This window comes from Balaenoptera ricei, chromosome 4, assembly GCF_028023285.1.
Source record: "Balaenoptera ricei isolate mBalRic1 chromosome 4, mBalRic1.hap2, whole genome shotgun sequence".
Classification (NCBI taxonomy): domain Eukaryota; kingdom Metazoa; phylum Chordata; class Mammalia; order Artiodactyla; family Balaenopteridae; genus Balaenoptera; species Balaenoptera ricei.
Window position 1 is genome coordinate 25,041,667 of NC_082642.1, and position 13,991 is coordinate 25,055,657.

The 13,991-nt window shown below is 40.3% G+C and overlaps 1 protein-coding gene and 1 long non-coding RNA gene across 8 annotated transcripts in view; one reads left to right on the forward strand and one right to left on the reverse strand.

The window, feature by feature from the left end:
- Positions 1-5,360, reverse strand: part of LOC132365236 (uncharacterized) — a 120,488-nt gene extending 115,128 nt beyond the window's left edge. For both annotated transcript variants that reach the window (XR_009503061.1, XR_009503060.1), the window contains exons 1-2: positions 5,290-5,360; positions 147-178 (exon numbers count right to left, since the gene is read on the reverse strand). This is a non-coding gene — a long non-coding RNA (uncharacterized LOC132365236). The remainder of the gene's footprint in view (positions 1-146; positions 179-5,289) is intronic.
- A 223-nt stretch (positions 5,361-5,583) lies between these two features.
- The window catches only part of NPHP3 (nephrocystin 3), a 43,833-nt gene continuing 35,425 nt past the window's right edge, over positions 5,584-13,991 (forward strand). For 5 of the 6 annotated variants that reach the window (XM_059920320.1, XM_059920323.1, XM_059920321.1 and 2 more), the window contains exons 1-6: positions 5,584-6,002; positions 8,098-8,223; positions 8,797-8,947; positions 10,716-10,868; positions 12,266-12,399; positions 13,805-13,965. In XM_059920320.1, the coding sequence (XP_059776303.1) occupies positions 5,610-6,002; positions 8,098-8,223; positions 8,797-8,947; positions 10,716-10,868; positions 12,266-12,399; positions 13,805-13,965 (1,118 nt within the window). In that variant the 5' untranslated portion in view covers positions 5,584-5,609. Of the gene's footprint in view, positions 6,003-6,224; positions 6,288-7,651; positions 7,754-8,097; positions 8,224-8,796; positions 8,948-10,715; positions 10,869-12,265; positions 12,400-13,804; positions 13,966-13,991 lie in introns of those variants that run through there. The other variant, XM_059920324.1, reaches the window with a different exon arrangement.

A 13,991-nucleotide genomic window follows, 5' to 3' on the forward strand; every position in this document is an offset into this window, starting at 1 on the left:
TTTCCTTAGTCCAAGGCAAAACGGCCCAGGACAACCCTATCTTTAGAGAATATACTTCATGAGGACTGGATACTCCATATTTAAAATATTCTTATCCAACTTCCCTTCCACTGTGTGTGTTGCCTTTGTTTCACCCTTGTACTCACCTAGGCATTAAACCCCTCGCCTTCACCAATTTCTGCAAAAAAAAAAAATAAATAAAAAAATCAAAAATCCAATCACAGCAAGTTTTTTGTGAGAGTGGAAGTTTATTGAAGATTTGGGACATTTTGGGGAAGTACTATACAACATTCCACCATCTCTCTACATTCTTCCTTCCCCTTTTTCCATGTCTTCAATCTCTTCCCCTTCCCAGTTCAAAGTAATTCAGTATGGCCCTCTATCAGTCAGGACAGGCTGGGATGTGCTATGGTACAAAACAACCCCCAAACCAGTCACTTAATACAAACATTTATATGGGAATGAGACCTTCATTGATGTGCTTTGAAAGTACCCACAGAGATAATCTGAGCCTAAGCTCTACGTTTATATCTTTTGCACCATGGATAGTTACTCGGATATTGAAAATATTACAATATGCCGAGGAGGACCTTATAGTTCCCTAAAAGGGGAACTTTATTTTGGCCTAATGATTGCTAAATAAGAATTTACTTCAGAATCATGTGGGGACTTTAAAAAATTCAGATGCCTGGGCCCCATCCACAGATATTTTGATTCAGTAGATTTGATGTGTGGTCCAGGACTCAATTTTTAACAAGCTCCCCAAGTACTTCTGAAAATTATCCAGGTTTGAAAACTACCCCTCTAGTACAGGGGTCAGCAAACTACAGCCCTCAAGCTAAAGCAAACCCTGACATCTGTTTTTGTAAATAAAGTTTAATAGGAATGCAGACATGCCCATTCATTTATGTATTGTGTATGGCTGTTTTGTGCTATAATGGCAGAGTTGAATAACTGAGACAGAGACCATATGGCCCACAAAATGTAAAATATTTACTATCTGGTCCTTTATAGAAAAAGTTTGCAAACCCTTACTCTTGTCTATTTCATGACTAATTTCCAGAGTCATGTGATTACTTGTGATGGGAACTAAGTAAGGCAATGCAGATGATCACTACTGAAAACAATAATACCTGGACTGAATTCTTTACAATCTTTATCTTCATATGAGAAAAATGATTGTTTTTTATATACAAATTACCAGCCAAATTTTTTCCTGAGTTATACTGTCCCCTAATGGTAGAAATGTTAAATCACAGATGCTTAATCAGATTAGATGTTCCCCATTGTTAATCAATTCCTGAAATCAGTCACTATAGACTTTGTAGCAAGGGACTTTAGGAATCAGTTCAGGTGGTAGAACTGAGTAGGACTAAACGGGCTCAGAGAAGGTTGGCAATTTTAATGAGAATTAGAATCCCTTCCCTCTGTAAAATTCCTTTCTCTTCAAAGTCTATTACTATTTGCATATCCAATTAGATAGTCATTTATCCCAAGGTGATACATTTCTTGGGGACATTTCGGCCATTTGTGATGCCATGCACAGCTCCAAAATTGAAGCACAATACTATCAATATGGTCAAAATCACATGTGCACTCACTACGATGAACTATGATGAAAGGAAAGAAAGCTTAAACAGGAATCTGGACGCATATACATATATGCCAAGATGGTTACCAAGAGGGATTGCACACATGTTGGCAATAATGAGTCAGCAGAGGATGAAACCATTGGTTTTCCCCTTGACTAATGATTAAAATCCTCTGAGTCGCTTTTAAAACATGATGATGGCCAAATCCTGCCCCCCGTCAGAATCACTTGGGACATCTGTTAAGGTGATGCTGGACATTTGTAAGGTGGACCACACTTTGCGTAGGAATGAATTAGATCATCCCTAGCCACTAGCCACAATTTTCATGCAAACTCAGTGGTTCTGAGATCTTAAAGTATGTAAGTATCACTTGTAAGCTAACTAAACATGCAAATTTGCAAGCTCCAGTCTCACAAATTAAAACTCAGTGGATCTCAATTTCTAACAAATGTTCCAAGAGATTTGATAGTCACAGTCTGAGACCAAACATACACTAACCTACACAAATGATATTTATTCTACAAATTATATTTTTTTTAAAGGCAGCAGCATTGTTTATTAATTTTACAAGCTACCTGACCAAATGTGGGGAAATTTTTCTCATGTTCCAGGTGTGAGAAGAAATTACCATCAAATTCATTGGCTTAAACTAACAATTTTATTACATTTCATGATTTTGTGGGTCAAGATTTGGGCAGAGGTCGGCTGGATGATTCTTCTGTTCTCCTTGTGGTACTGATTCAAGTCACTTAGTGGTACCCAAGGAGCAAATAGTTTGGCCTGAAGAGTCCAAGATGGCTTCACTTCACATGCCTTGGCTGGAAGGCTGGGCCAACTGGGACTGTTGCCTGGAATGCCTACACACACAACCTCTCCAGTCTGGCAGCCTTGGCTGGAGTAGTAGGTCTCCTTACATGGCAGCTCAAGGCTCCCAGAGAGAGTGTTCCAAGACACAGAAAGTGGAACAGAGTCATTTCTGCCATAGTCTACTGGTCAAAGCAGTTCCAGAGCTCAACCAGATTCAAGAGGAGGAGTCATAAACAGACTGGAGTCATGGGTGTGTGACCCTTTGAAAAACCTCAAGTGCAGCTGCATAGGAACCTGAACTCAAAAGGACTCCATGCTTGGTTTATTGCTGTCTTGAAATTCTTTATAATTTTTGAACAAAGGGCACTACATTTTCATTTTGCACTGGGTTCCACAAATTATGTAGCCTGTCCTCATCATAAACCTCACCTTTCAATGGATAGAGTATTAAAAAATTTGTAGCCATCTTTAACGGGTCATAAGCTGCCTGCCAGAGACTTCATGCCTCACCATAGTTCTGTATTCAAAATTATCCTTTCAAAATGAAGACTGATGTTGGGTTAAATTCAGCACGAAGAAGGGAAACAAATTATGAGGTTGGAAACAAACAAATTCTGTGATAAGTTTAGGATTAAGAAATATGTTGGAAACCAACAACACTGAGTATCTGCTAGCACCCTGTAACTGGTCATCTCTGGGTTCACTCACTCAGTTATGTCACTTAGGCATTAACCAACAGTTATCCAAGGTCAGTATGTGTGCTGAATTTATACATATTGTCCTTGATGAGAAAGACAGCCAGTAATCACTATATAGAAAGGAGTCTCCATGGTCTCAGCAAACCTGGATTTGTTTTGGGGGGCATCTGCAAAACTATGTGAAGGTTATTAGGGAAGGCAGTGACAACTCCTATGCTTTTTGAGAACCCCAGCCACATCTGACATCTTTTTGGGTCATCAGTCATTTGCACTACATTATGTTCTCAGCAGGAGTTCAATACGATTGCTGGTGATGAATCTAAGCAACAAATGGCATCATAACAATAACAACTACCAAAACCCAAGATGAATAGAATGGGGACACAATTAATGGAGAACAAGGTCAGGAAAAGTTAAGTACAGTATTTTGCACAAAGGCAAAGATTATTGAATTGAAAATATTGATATGATAAACCCTTGAAAGGTATGATTATTCAGGGAAAGTTTCTTAGAGAAAGAAGCTAGACTTTGAAAGAAATGAGGGTTGGCAGAGTACTGAAAGGAAACAGAAACTACGTTGGTATAAGGACAAGAAGAAAATCAGCCCGACTAGGGTGGAAGAACGCGGGTAGAGGGATGTTACTGGATAAATCAGAGGTGAGGAAAGGAGAGTCATTGCTCCAGGGCACTGGTCCTAGGCTGCAGAATCTGAATTTACTCCATAAACTATGGGAAGTTATTGTTTGCTATTGGTTTGGAGGGAATGAGTGATGGCTTTTTATTTTAGTATGCAAGCATAATAGTGGAAGTCTCCAGCTGATGCACATTCCAAAGGAGGTACAAGACTAAGATGCAGAATTTTTCAAAGGAGGTGGTCAGAAACCTAGTGAATGATTTCCTGAACCACTGATCCACATTGAGGGTACAAGTATTAGAAGCTGGAGATCAGAAAGGACTTTAAAAGGGAGGAGTTCTTGAGATACTTGATGGTGGGACTGTTTCCCCTTATCTCAGGAGACTATTTGAAGAAGTTAATATGTATCTCTTGGAGTTTGAAGAACACAGTGGCCTGGTATCTGATTCCCTCCTGAAGAAAATTTAAAGGGGAAAAGAAAGGATGACTAGCTACTTTGATGGAGGGAGTGAGAATTGGCCTGCATTCCCAGAGTTCTTTGAGGTGAAAATGTGTTTCCTGTTGTGGTAGATGTTGTGATGCCTAAAAGACTTGTTCCTCCAGCCACTGGAAGTGATGCCAGCAGACAGTCCTCAACTGTCAGTCTCCCAGGGGATTGCTTTGACTGAAGAAAGCTGATGACTGGCTGGTATGGGGGTACAAAGTCCCAGCCCCCCACCGCAATTTAGAACAACTCTGCAGAGCTATCCCAGGATCAGAACTCCCTGTAGATTGGCTAAGGCCTCTGTTGAGGCTGCAGCAAAGCTCAGCTTCTCCCACTGACCAGTTTTGCTTCTTTCCCTTTCTTTCTACAGGTGTTGATCCCAAGGACACTCCCAAACAAACATCTTGCATGGTTATCTCCATTTCAGAATGTTTCCCAGGAAACCTGACCTGTAACACCTGTAGATCAGATGTGGACCCCACCAGCAAGTGAACTAGCATGGATTATCTTGGGTCTGTCCAAGTGGGACCCTGTAGGGAGGAATAAACATCAGCAGACAGGATCCTTAAAGTATCACTGAATTCCTTACAGCTAAGGAAGCAGTGAGCACCAGCTGGAATATAGCTGCACCAGCCCAGGTCAAGAAAACCGAAGATTAAAGATTTCCAGTTATGAGGGGGAGGGAGTCTTTGAAGAACTTACAAAACTATCTCTGAGAAGGGCCAGTTTTAACCTTTTGCCAAGTCCAAAGAGCACAAACATCCAGTTCACAGCAGTGTCAATTAAATAAAGCCTTTCCCTCCCCTCTCCTGTCCTCCTTCCCAGGGCTCCAAACCTGGAGAGGTTAGAAACGCGGCGGAGGGGCAAGAACACAAGATAGCGTAAGAGAGAAGATGCCAACCCCACGCTTTTCTTGACTTAAAAGTTTAAAACTGTTTTCCCATCTCTCTCCATTTTTCATGATATCCCTCAAATTCTGTCATGGTCTATCCTTTCCTTTACTTGGTGAGATGCCCCATATTCCTCTAAAGTGCTGTCTGCAGTGTCCCTTGTTGCAAAAAGTCGAAAGCTCACCTTGTCCGTAGGCCCTGACGTAGCGCAGTGGTGGACCTGCGCGACCGCCACGCTGCTCGCTCCGCCCCGCGCGCTCCGCTGTCATTCCCAGCCCAGCCCTGCTGCCCCGCCCCATCCGTTCCGCTCCTCTGGCCCCGCCTAGCCACCCTGCCCCGCCCCGTACTACCCGGCTGCCCCGCCCCGTCCTTCTCGTCCGCCCACTGGCCCGCCCCTTCTCTATGCTCTCGCCCCGCCCCTTCCTGCTGCCCCGCCCCAAATCACTCGTTTGGTCCCGCCCCCTCCTGGTAGCCTGGTGGCAAGGAGCGGCGGCCGCCAGCGCCATGGGGACTGCCTCGTCGCTCGTGAGCCCCGCCGGCGGGGAGGTGATCGAGGACACGTACGGGGCGGGCGGCGGCGAGGCCTGCGAGATCCCGGTGGAGGTGAAGCCCAAGGCTCGCCTGCTGCGCAGCTCGTTCCGCCGGGGCGCGGGGGCGGCGGCGGGGGCCGGGCCGGGTTCGCTGCCCCGCGGGGCGGGCGGCGGCGGGCTGCTGGGGGCCAGCTTCAAGTCCACTGGCTCGTCGGTGCCCGAGCTGGAGTACGCGGCGGCCGAGTACGAGCGGCTGAAGAAGGAGTACGAGATCTTCCGGGTCAGCAAGAACCAGGAGTTGTTATCCATGGGCCGCCGCGAGGCCAAGCTGGACACGGAGAACAAGCGGCTGCGGGCAGAGCTGCAGGTAACGCCGGGCCCGGGCGCTCACCGGGGACGGCCGCGACACCCGGGAAACTGAGCCCCGGGGCCGCCTGCCCACCGCCCCGCAGCCTCTTGGCCGCACTGCCAGCTGGACCCTGGACGCCTGACTGCTCTGCATTTTAATTTGAGGGGACATACTGTCTTGGGGTCTAAACTGATTCCTTAACTAACCGCTCCCCCCTTTTCTATTTCTGGTCCATTCATTCAGATGCCTTGAAGCAGTTAGCCTGGAAGTGTCCTGAAGCAGCAAATGCTAATCTCCAGAGAAGTAGGTCCACACGGAGCACACATATACACAAAAGATTTTGGTGACATCTGTTGAGGCAACTCATCAAACCCTTCCTAGGAGTTTTTAACCACGCCTCGCCCTCCCACCCCCCACTCCCCTACCCCCCCACAAATTTACATAACTCGGAGGTGGGGCTTCTGTCTCGGTTTCTTTTTTTTTTTAATTTTTTTAAAATTTATTTTTATTCTTTTTTAAAATATATTTTTAAATTTATTTATTCTTGGTTTTTTTTGGCTGCGTTGGGCCTTCCTTGCTGCAGGCGGGCTTTCTCTAGTTGAGGCGAGGGTGGGGGCTACTCTTCATCACCGTGCGCGGGCTTCTCTCTGCTGTGGCTTCTTACTGCTGTGGCTGCTCTTGTTGTGAAGCACGGGCTCTAGGCACACGGGCTTCAGTTGTTGTGGCGCACGGGCTTAGTTGTTCCGCAGCAGGTGGGATCTTCCTGGACCAGGGCTTGAACCCATGTCCCCTGCATTGGCAAGTGGATTCTTAACCACTGCGCCACCAGGAAGCCCCTGTTTTCGTTTCTTTGTGAAGTTCCATGGCTGTTGGATTTCAGTGACCTTGAAGTGAATTTTTCTGGCAGCCCCTGATTTTCACCACCTTAACTGCTGTGGTTGAAAACGTTCCCTAGGTATAGTCAAATTTCCTTAATCCATTTGATTAAATTACTCAAAAAACAATTATTACATGCCCTCCCTGTAAAAGATCTATTTTAACTGATTATTAGGAAAGCTATTTTTTTGTGAGCAAAGTCGTGAGACTTTGTGTCATCAGTTTGGGGCCCCTCTGAGGGTTGTAGTTTGTTTACTCTATTTTTCTTTACTATGGAAGAGACTTCTGGACAGCCCAAGTGTTCCTGAGCTCATTACAGTAGGAATAGAATAAATACCTCAGACCTGATTTTTCTAGAAGGAAGAAGCCTTCTTCCTTCTAGACTAGTCCTTCTAGTCAATCCCTCTCCACCCCCACCCCACCCCCATTAGCTGTTGTATAATTAGCACTGTTATCTGGGAAGACATAAGCAGTTTTATCTGTTGTCTTACAGATTTTCTACTGGGCAGTCTTAATGCACTTGCATATATGAAATGGACTTATGCATTTCAGATATCTGATTGCATGCATCCAAGCCATTGTCTTGGATTCACTGCATATTGCAAAAGACTGAGGTGGAGGTAGAAAAGAAAGCCAGACCAACCAAGGTAGAGTGCACTAAGTGTTGACAAATGTCACAGTCCCAGGTTATTCCTGTTACCAATCCTGATTCCTTATATAACCCTTTTGATTCCTTTCTCACATATCTAGACATTTTTTAGAAACCTTCTGTATTTATTTAATCCATTCAGTCAGACATTTACTGGAAGCCTGCCGTGTATCAGGCACTGCAAGTGCTTGGGACTAGCAAGAGGAGTAAGACATGGAGCCAAGGAGTGCACAGTCTCACAGAAGTAATTATCCTTCAGGTTAAGCCTTACAAGTTGTACTTTTTGTTCTCTTAAAGATGGGAAAGCTGAGGTGTAGTGAAGATTAAGAACTAGTGCAGTATTTCAAAGAAAAAGCATAAATTTCCATTGAAAGCTTAATGTCGAATATCTTCATTTATAATTCAAGCATATTTGCGTTTTTTTTTCCCATTATGTGTTTGAATAGAATGGCAATATGCCATTCTTGATAACTGGTGAAAAAGTAAGTAGATTTTTAAAATTCTAAGATATTTAATATGTATATAAGATAATGTAAAATTTGGGAGGCATGCTATTTTTGTTATAAATAACAAGGTAAATTATTCCAGGCACTTCAGAAAACTTACCAGAAGATACTTCGGGAAAAGGAAAGTGCTTTAGAAGCAAAATATCAAGCAATGGAGAGAGCAGCTACTTTTGAACATGACAGAGATAAAGTTAAGAGGCAATTTAAGGTAAATTTCATACATCTTTATCCCCAAAGTGATATGGAATAAAAGCAGTATATTTTAAAAGTTCATATAATACTGCGATGAATAACCAGAAGTAAATGATGTAGGAACCATGAAAGTTATAAGAACTAAACTAAAGCACTTTTTACATTTTTGAGTTGGACGAGGTAAACTTAAGGTAGTTTCAAAGAAAAGGTATAAAAGTGAACATTTTAATAGGAATTTGGGGGGGGCGGGAAGGAAAGTGTTTCTATTAGGGGAAAGCATTTAGAATGTTTGGGGATGTTTTCTATGGGTGAGCATTACTGGCATTAAATGGGAGGGGGACAAATTTGCTAAACATCAGGTAGCACACGAGGCAGCTCCACACTACAGACACACATCCTGCTGGAATTCCAGTGGGTTCCAGTTACAAAACAGTGATGTAGAGGTACTCAGATTATTCATTCTACAAAAGGGGAGATCAAGGACCAAATGAATATTGATTTTATGAAAGAAAGAATTTTCCCTTAAAAGTTTATGATACAATTTTTGATTATGCAAAAGGGTTTCAAAATTAAAATCCTTCTTTTAAAGATTTTTAGGGAGACCAAGGAAAATGAAATTCAGGATTTATTGAGGGCCAAGCGAGAGTTGGAGAGTAAACTTCAGAGGCTACACGTTCAGGGGATCCATGTATTTGATCCTGGAGAGTCTGATTCAGATGACAACTGTACAGATGTTACTGGTAAATTTATTTCCTATTTATAATATTTTGAGATTTCAATATAGGTATAATGATTATAGAGCCAACTTTGAATCCTTTTACTTATAAGTAATTGCTGTTACAAATAGAGTTGCACTTTCTCTTTCTCAGTTGTTATGACAGCTCTTTTCTATGAAGTCCATGATGTAGAGGCTGAGGTTCCTTCTGTCTCATTGCTCTACCAACCTTAACCCATAGCTTTTCTCTCTCTGGTCTAAGATAGCCCCTCTAAGTCCCAACATCACATCTACAATTTAGCCAGGGGGAGGGAGGGAATACCTTACTTTCCTTGAAAGCACAATCTGAAAGATATACAGATAACTCCTACTCAAATCCCATTGGCCAGAACTCTACCTAGGAGGATGGGAAAGTGTAATCATTAGGGGGAGAGCCATGTGTCCACATAAAGTTTGGGGTTGTGTCACTAAAGGAAGAAGGGGAGAATGGATGTTGGAGGACAGTTAGTAGTCTCTGTCACATTATTTTTCCACATAATTGATATATTCTTTACAACTATCAGAATATCTGCATAATATTTCATTGAGTGGTTTCCAATGCAGTTTTGTGAAATACTTTTAGAGTTTTTGTTTTACAATTAAACATAGAAAGTGTTTTTTCTAGAAATAAAGAAAAACTGGAATCATAGAATGAAAGGGTCCACTGTGTTCCAAGGGAATAATAATGAAGTGTGATTGATTTTGAGAAATATTCTATTTTAAATGCAGTGGAAAAATGCAGTCACTCTCCCATTTATTAAAAAAACTATAATTATATTCTTACAAACTGATGTATTTTGGAGTGAAATATGGCAACTGATAATTCCCTCTTAATTTTCATTTTAGTACCATTGGAATTTGACTAGCATCCTGGGACTTTTATTACTAACTTTTGAGAAAAAAAGTGAAGTGATTCTTAATGGCATTAGTCCTAGTGATTATTTCAGTATTGACATATGTTAAAATGTACAGGGTTTCAAAACTATTATATTCTAATTCTCTTAGCAAGTTAATAAAAATGAGTTAATATTTCCTCATGGGTCTTTCTTCCTATTTCGATATAAACATGAAGAAGGAATGCTTGAGGGAATGTCACTCATTATTTGTCACCCACAAATAATAATCTCAGTTTTGCCAGAGATTTAGCCCAAAAACCAGTTTACTTATGTTTAGTCAAGGATGCCATGAATTATTATTTATTAAAAAAAATCAACGTGTTCATAAGTACCTATTGATTCAGAAATTAATTTTTTTGCTCTGGGAGGTTAAGGAAAATGTGCTCTTTACATCCTTAGCTTACATACTAGTGAATTACCAATATTAATTACTGGTGTGCCAGTAATAGTCTTCCTTTGAAATTCTTTCCTTCACATTTTACACTGATACCTAAATCATATAGTTAGGAATGTTTTTTAGAATTTTTTTGTTGGGGGGTGTTTTTAACTCCTCTCTGTTATTATAATTCTTTTGGTTATTGTATTCCTAATTTCTTTTCATCTTTCTCTTTTTAATCCCCTTTTTAAGTTTGAGATGATAACCAGAATTATGTTAACCACCACCTTAGAACTTGCCAGAAGTTGGTGGCAAAGTACTTTCAAAATCATTGTTTTGATTTCAAATCAAAGTTTGAATATCTGTTGTATTTATAATATTGTAGTATTTTTTGCATTAGAAATCCATTGAATATATATGATAAGTTTTTGAAATTTCAGTGTAATTTGGTTTTCATTAGATGAAATCTCTTGCTTTTACAGCTGCTGGACCCCAGTGCGAGTATTGGACTGGTGGAGCCTTGGGAAGTGAGCCCTCCATAGGGAGTATGATTCAGCTTCAGCAGTCTTTCCGGGGCCCTGAGTTTGCCCATAGTTCTATAGATATAGAAGGACCCTTTGCTAACGTCAACAGAGGTAACACACACCATTTGCCAATTACCTTGGTTAATGGTAGTGACTGTTTGTGTACTATAATCTTGTGCTGGGAAAACTGCCATCAGCAGAGCATGAGACTTGTGTTCTGGGTGTCTTCCACTGTCAAACCATCATGTACTGGTGCTTGTCACTGACCAGGAGTGATGAAGTTACATAATTCACATCAGGATCAGATGGTGCCTCCCAGCCAGACTGGCCAATAGGTTCTAATAACTGAATTTCTGGTCTGAGTTCTCGGATATTTTAGTTGAGCGGTGAGAGCCTAATGTAGATTAACTGAAAAACAGTAGTGTTTAGTCTTTCCCTCTGCATCTTTGACGGTGTTGAAGGTTAGAGAAGTTGTGGAGTAAAGTACAAAACTTCAGTTATATAATATAGTATTCTTATTCATTATCTTTTATATAATTTGGTATCCAAAACAGCTCTTAAGATCTGTTCAGAATTTCAATACCACCTCAAATCTGAAATGTTATAAGTAGCTCCACTCTTTTCTTAAAACTTTGAAATATAGGGACTTCCCTGGTGGCACAGTGGTTGGGAGTCCACCTGCCAATGCAGGGGACACGGGTTTAAGCCCTGGTCAGGGAGGATCCCACCTGCCGTGGAGCAACTAAAGCCATGGCTGCTGAGCCTGTGCTCTAGAGCCCGCGAGCCACAGCTACTGAGCCCACGTGCTACAACTACTGAGGCCCACACGCCTGGAGCCCGTGCTCCATGACAGAGACAGGCCACTGCAGTGAGAAGCCCGCGCACCACAACAAGGAGTGGCCCCTGCTCGCTGCAACTAGAGAGAGCCTTGCGTAGTGGCGAAGACACAATGCAGCCAAAGATAAATAAATGAATAAATAAATTTTAAAAAAACAAACAGAAAAACCTGAAATTATTTATCTATTAGCAAAATGAAGATTATTTTTTTAATTATGCATTTTGAAGTAGTCAAATATGTCTTAAAATATTCATTCTCACTAACTATCTTTTGGTTATTTTTTGTTTTGTACCATTCTTGAACTTTCATTTTGACTCAATGTATTTCAAGAATAATAAGTAGATAAAACTATAGGCCAGCCTGGGAATGTAGGCTCTCCTCAAGTAGCAAACTAATTGAACAGCCCATGTTGCCTAGTTCCCTGACATTTGATTGGAGCCACGGTTACCCCAGCAAAGACCACTGGTGGCATTGATTGCTTTAATCCCCAGGATAGAATTTGAGGTTAGAGAACTGATTGCCTTCTAATATCTTATTCTAGAAGCTTTGTCGGTATTACAAGTGAGATCAGATGATGCCTGTTTTTTTCTTTCAGACTTTTGGGGAATCATCTTGTCAAATGTTTTCTAGTAATCTTTTTTCAGTAACTTATGAGAAATTTTATTTTCAGATGACTGGGATATTGCTGTAGCTAGTTTATTACAAGTTACCCCCTTGTTTTCGCATTCTCTGTGGAGTAACACTGTCAGATGTTACCTCATTTATACAGATGAAACCCAGCCCGAAATTGATCTTTTCCTTAAGGTGAGGACATTTATAAATTCTGTATTCACTGATTTAAAATAAAGTTAATATTGTGTCCCGGTTATGATACTATTGATTGCCTGAACCAAGTAGTTTACTACCTACTAGATTATGTCTTAAAGAGTTGGAAGCATCTTGGGCTTTTCTTAAGAAAACGTCTTACTCAGTATTATCAGTATATTCAAATTAAGACCTTGGAACTTTATGCTTTTGAATGCTTCATTACACGTTCTCCACAGTGTTTATGGCCCTTACTGATGGTGCCTGCTATAGTTAATACCTGCCAGCTCTATTCTTGAATCTGTTTCAGATTATGGCAAAATTTAATCCTTGTCATGGTTTTAAATTTTTCAAGGCAGCCATTGGGGTTAATCTAAGGCAGGGGTCACCAAACTACAGCCTGTGGGCCAAATCTGGCCTGCAGTCTGTCTGTGTATGACCTAGAGCTAAGATTGGTTTTTACAGTTTTAAACGGTTGAAAAAAATCAAAAGAAGAATAATATTTTGACATGAAAATTATATGAAATTCAAATTTTGGTGTCTATAAATAAAGTTATATTGGAACACAGCCACGTGCAATGTATTGTCTCAGGTTGCTTCTCACTAATGGCAGAATAAATTATGATGGAGACTAAATGGACCACAAAAACCTCTGCCAAAACAGCCAAGTTCTTAAGCTGTTATTAATTTGCCATCTTGCCCTTTACAGAAAAGTTTACCAACTACTGTTCTAACTGAATTTTAAATAAATATGCATGTCACATGCTATACCTGCTATATTAACATCATCCAGATTGTTGATTAATAAGTTCATTTAGCTTTCCTTTTTGATAATAATCAATTTTGATAAAAAGACAAAGTATTTTGAAAACCAAAGCTTCTACTCAGTATAGGCTGTTCCCAAACACATGTTGAGGGAATTACTAATTTATTGCGTAATAATAATCATCATTACTAAGTACCTTAATTTGTTATAGACCAACATATTTTTATATCTGTTTGCTTTAGTGTTCTAATATATCACGGCGGACACTTTTTACTATATAAATCTATGGATTTACATTTTTCACCCTATAACAATAAACAGAAGTCATTTGTAATAATAAAAATAAATAACTACCAAAGCAAAATAGCCTAATACTTTACTCCTGTTGTTTTAAGTTTATTATGAGATAAATCATTTTCTGAGCTAGGAAACAGGAAAGTTGCTAAGCTATTACTATTTTTATTTTATAGAGAAACTTGCCTTTTCTCTTAAAGGTTTTCTTTAAGATGTGATCATATATTTTTTAAAGTTTTAAATCAGAGAATATCCAACATAACCTTTTTGATTTTAAGTAGTATAAAGCTGACTAGATCTTTAGTTAAATAAGCTGTGCTTTCTTATGTTTTAATTTGTTTTTAGGACTATTCACCTAAACTTAAAAGAATGTGTGAGACAATGGGATACTTTTTCCATACTGTGTATTTTCCAATTGATATTGAAAATCAGTACCTCACTGTAAGAAAATGGGAAATTGAGAAGAGTTCATTAGTTATCTTATTCATTCATTTAACCTTACCAAGGTAAGATGAAAATTTTATAATTTATT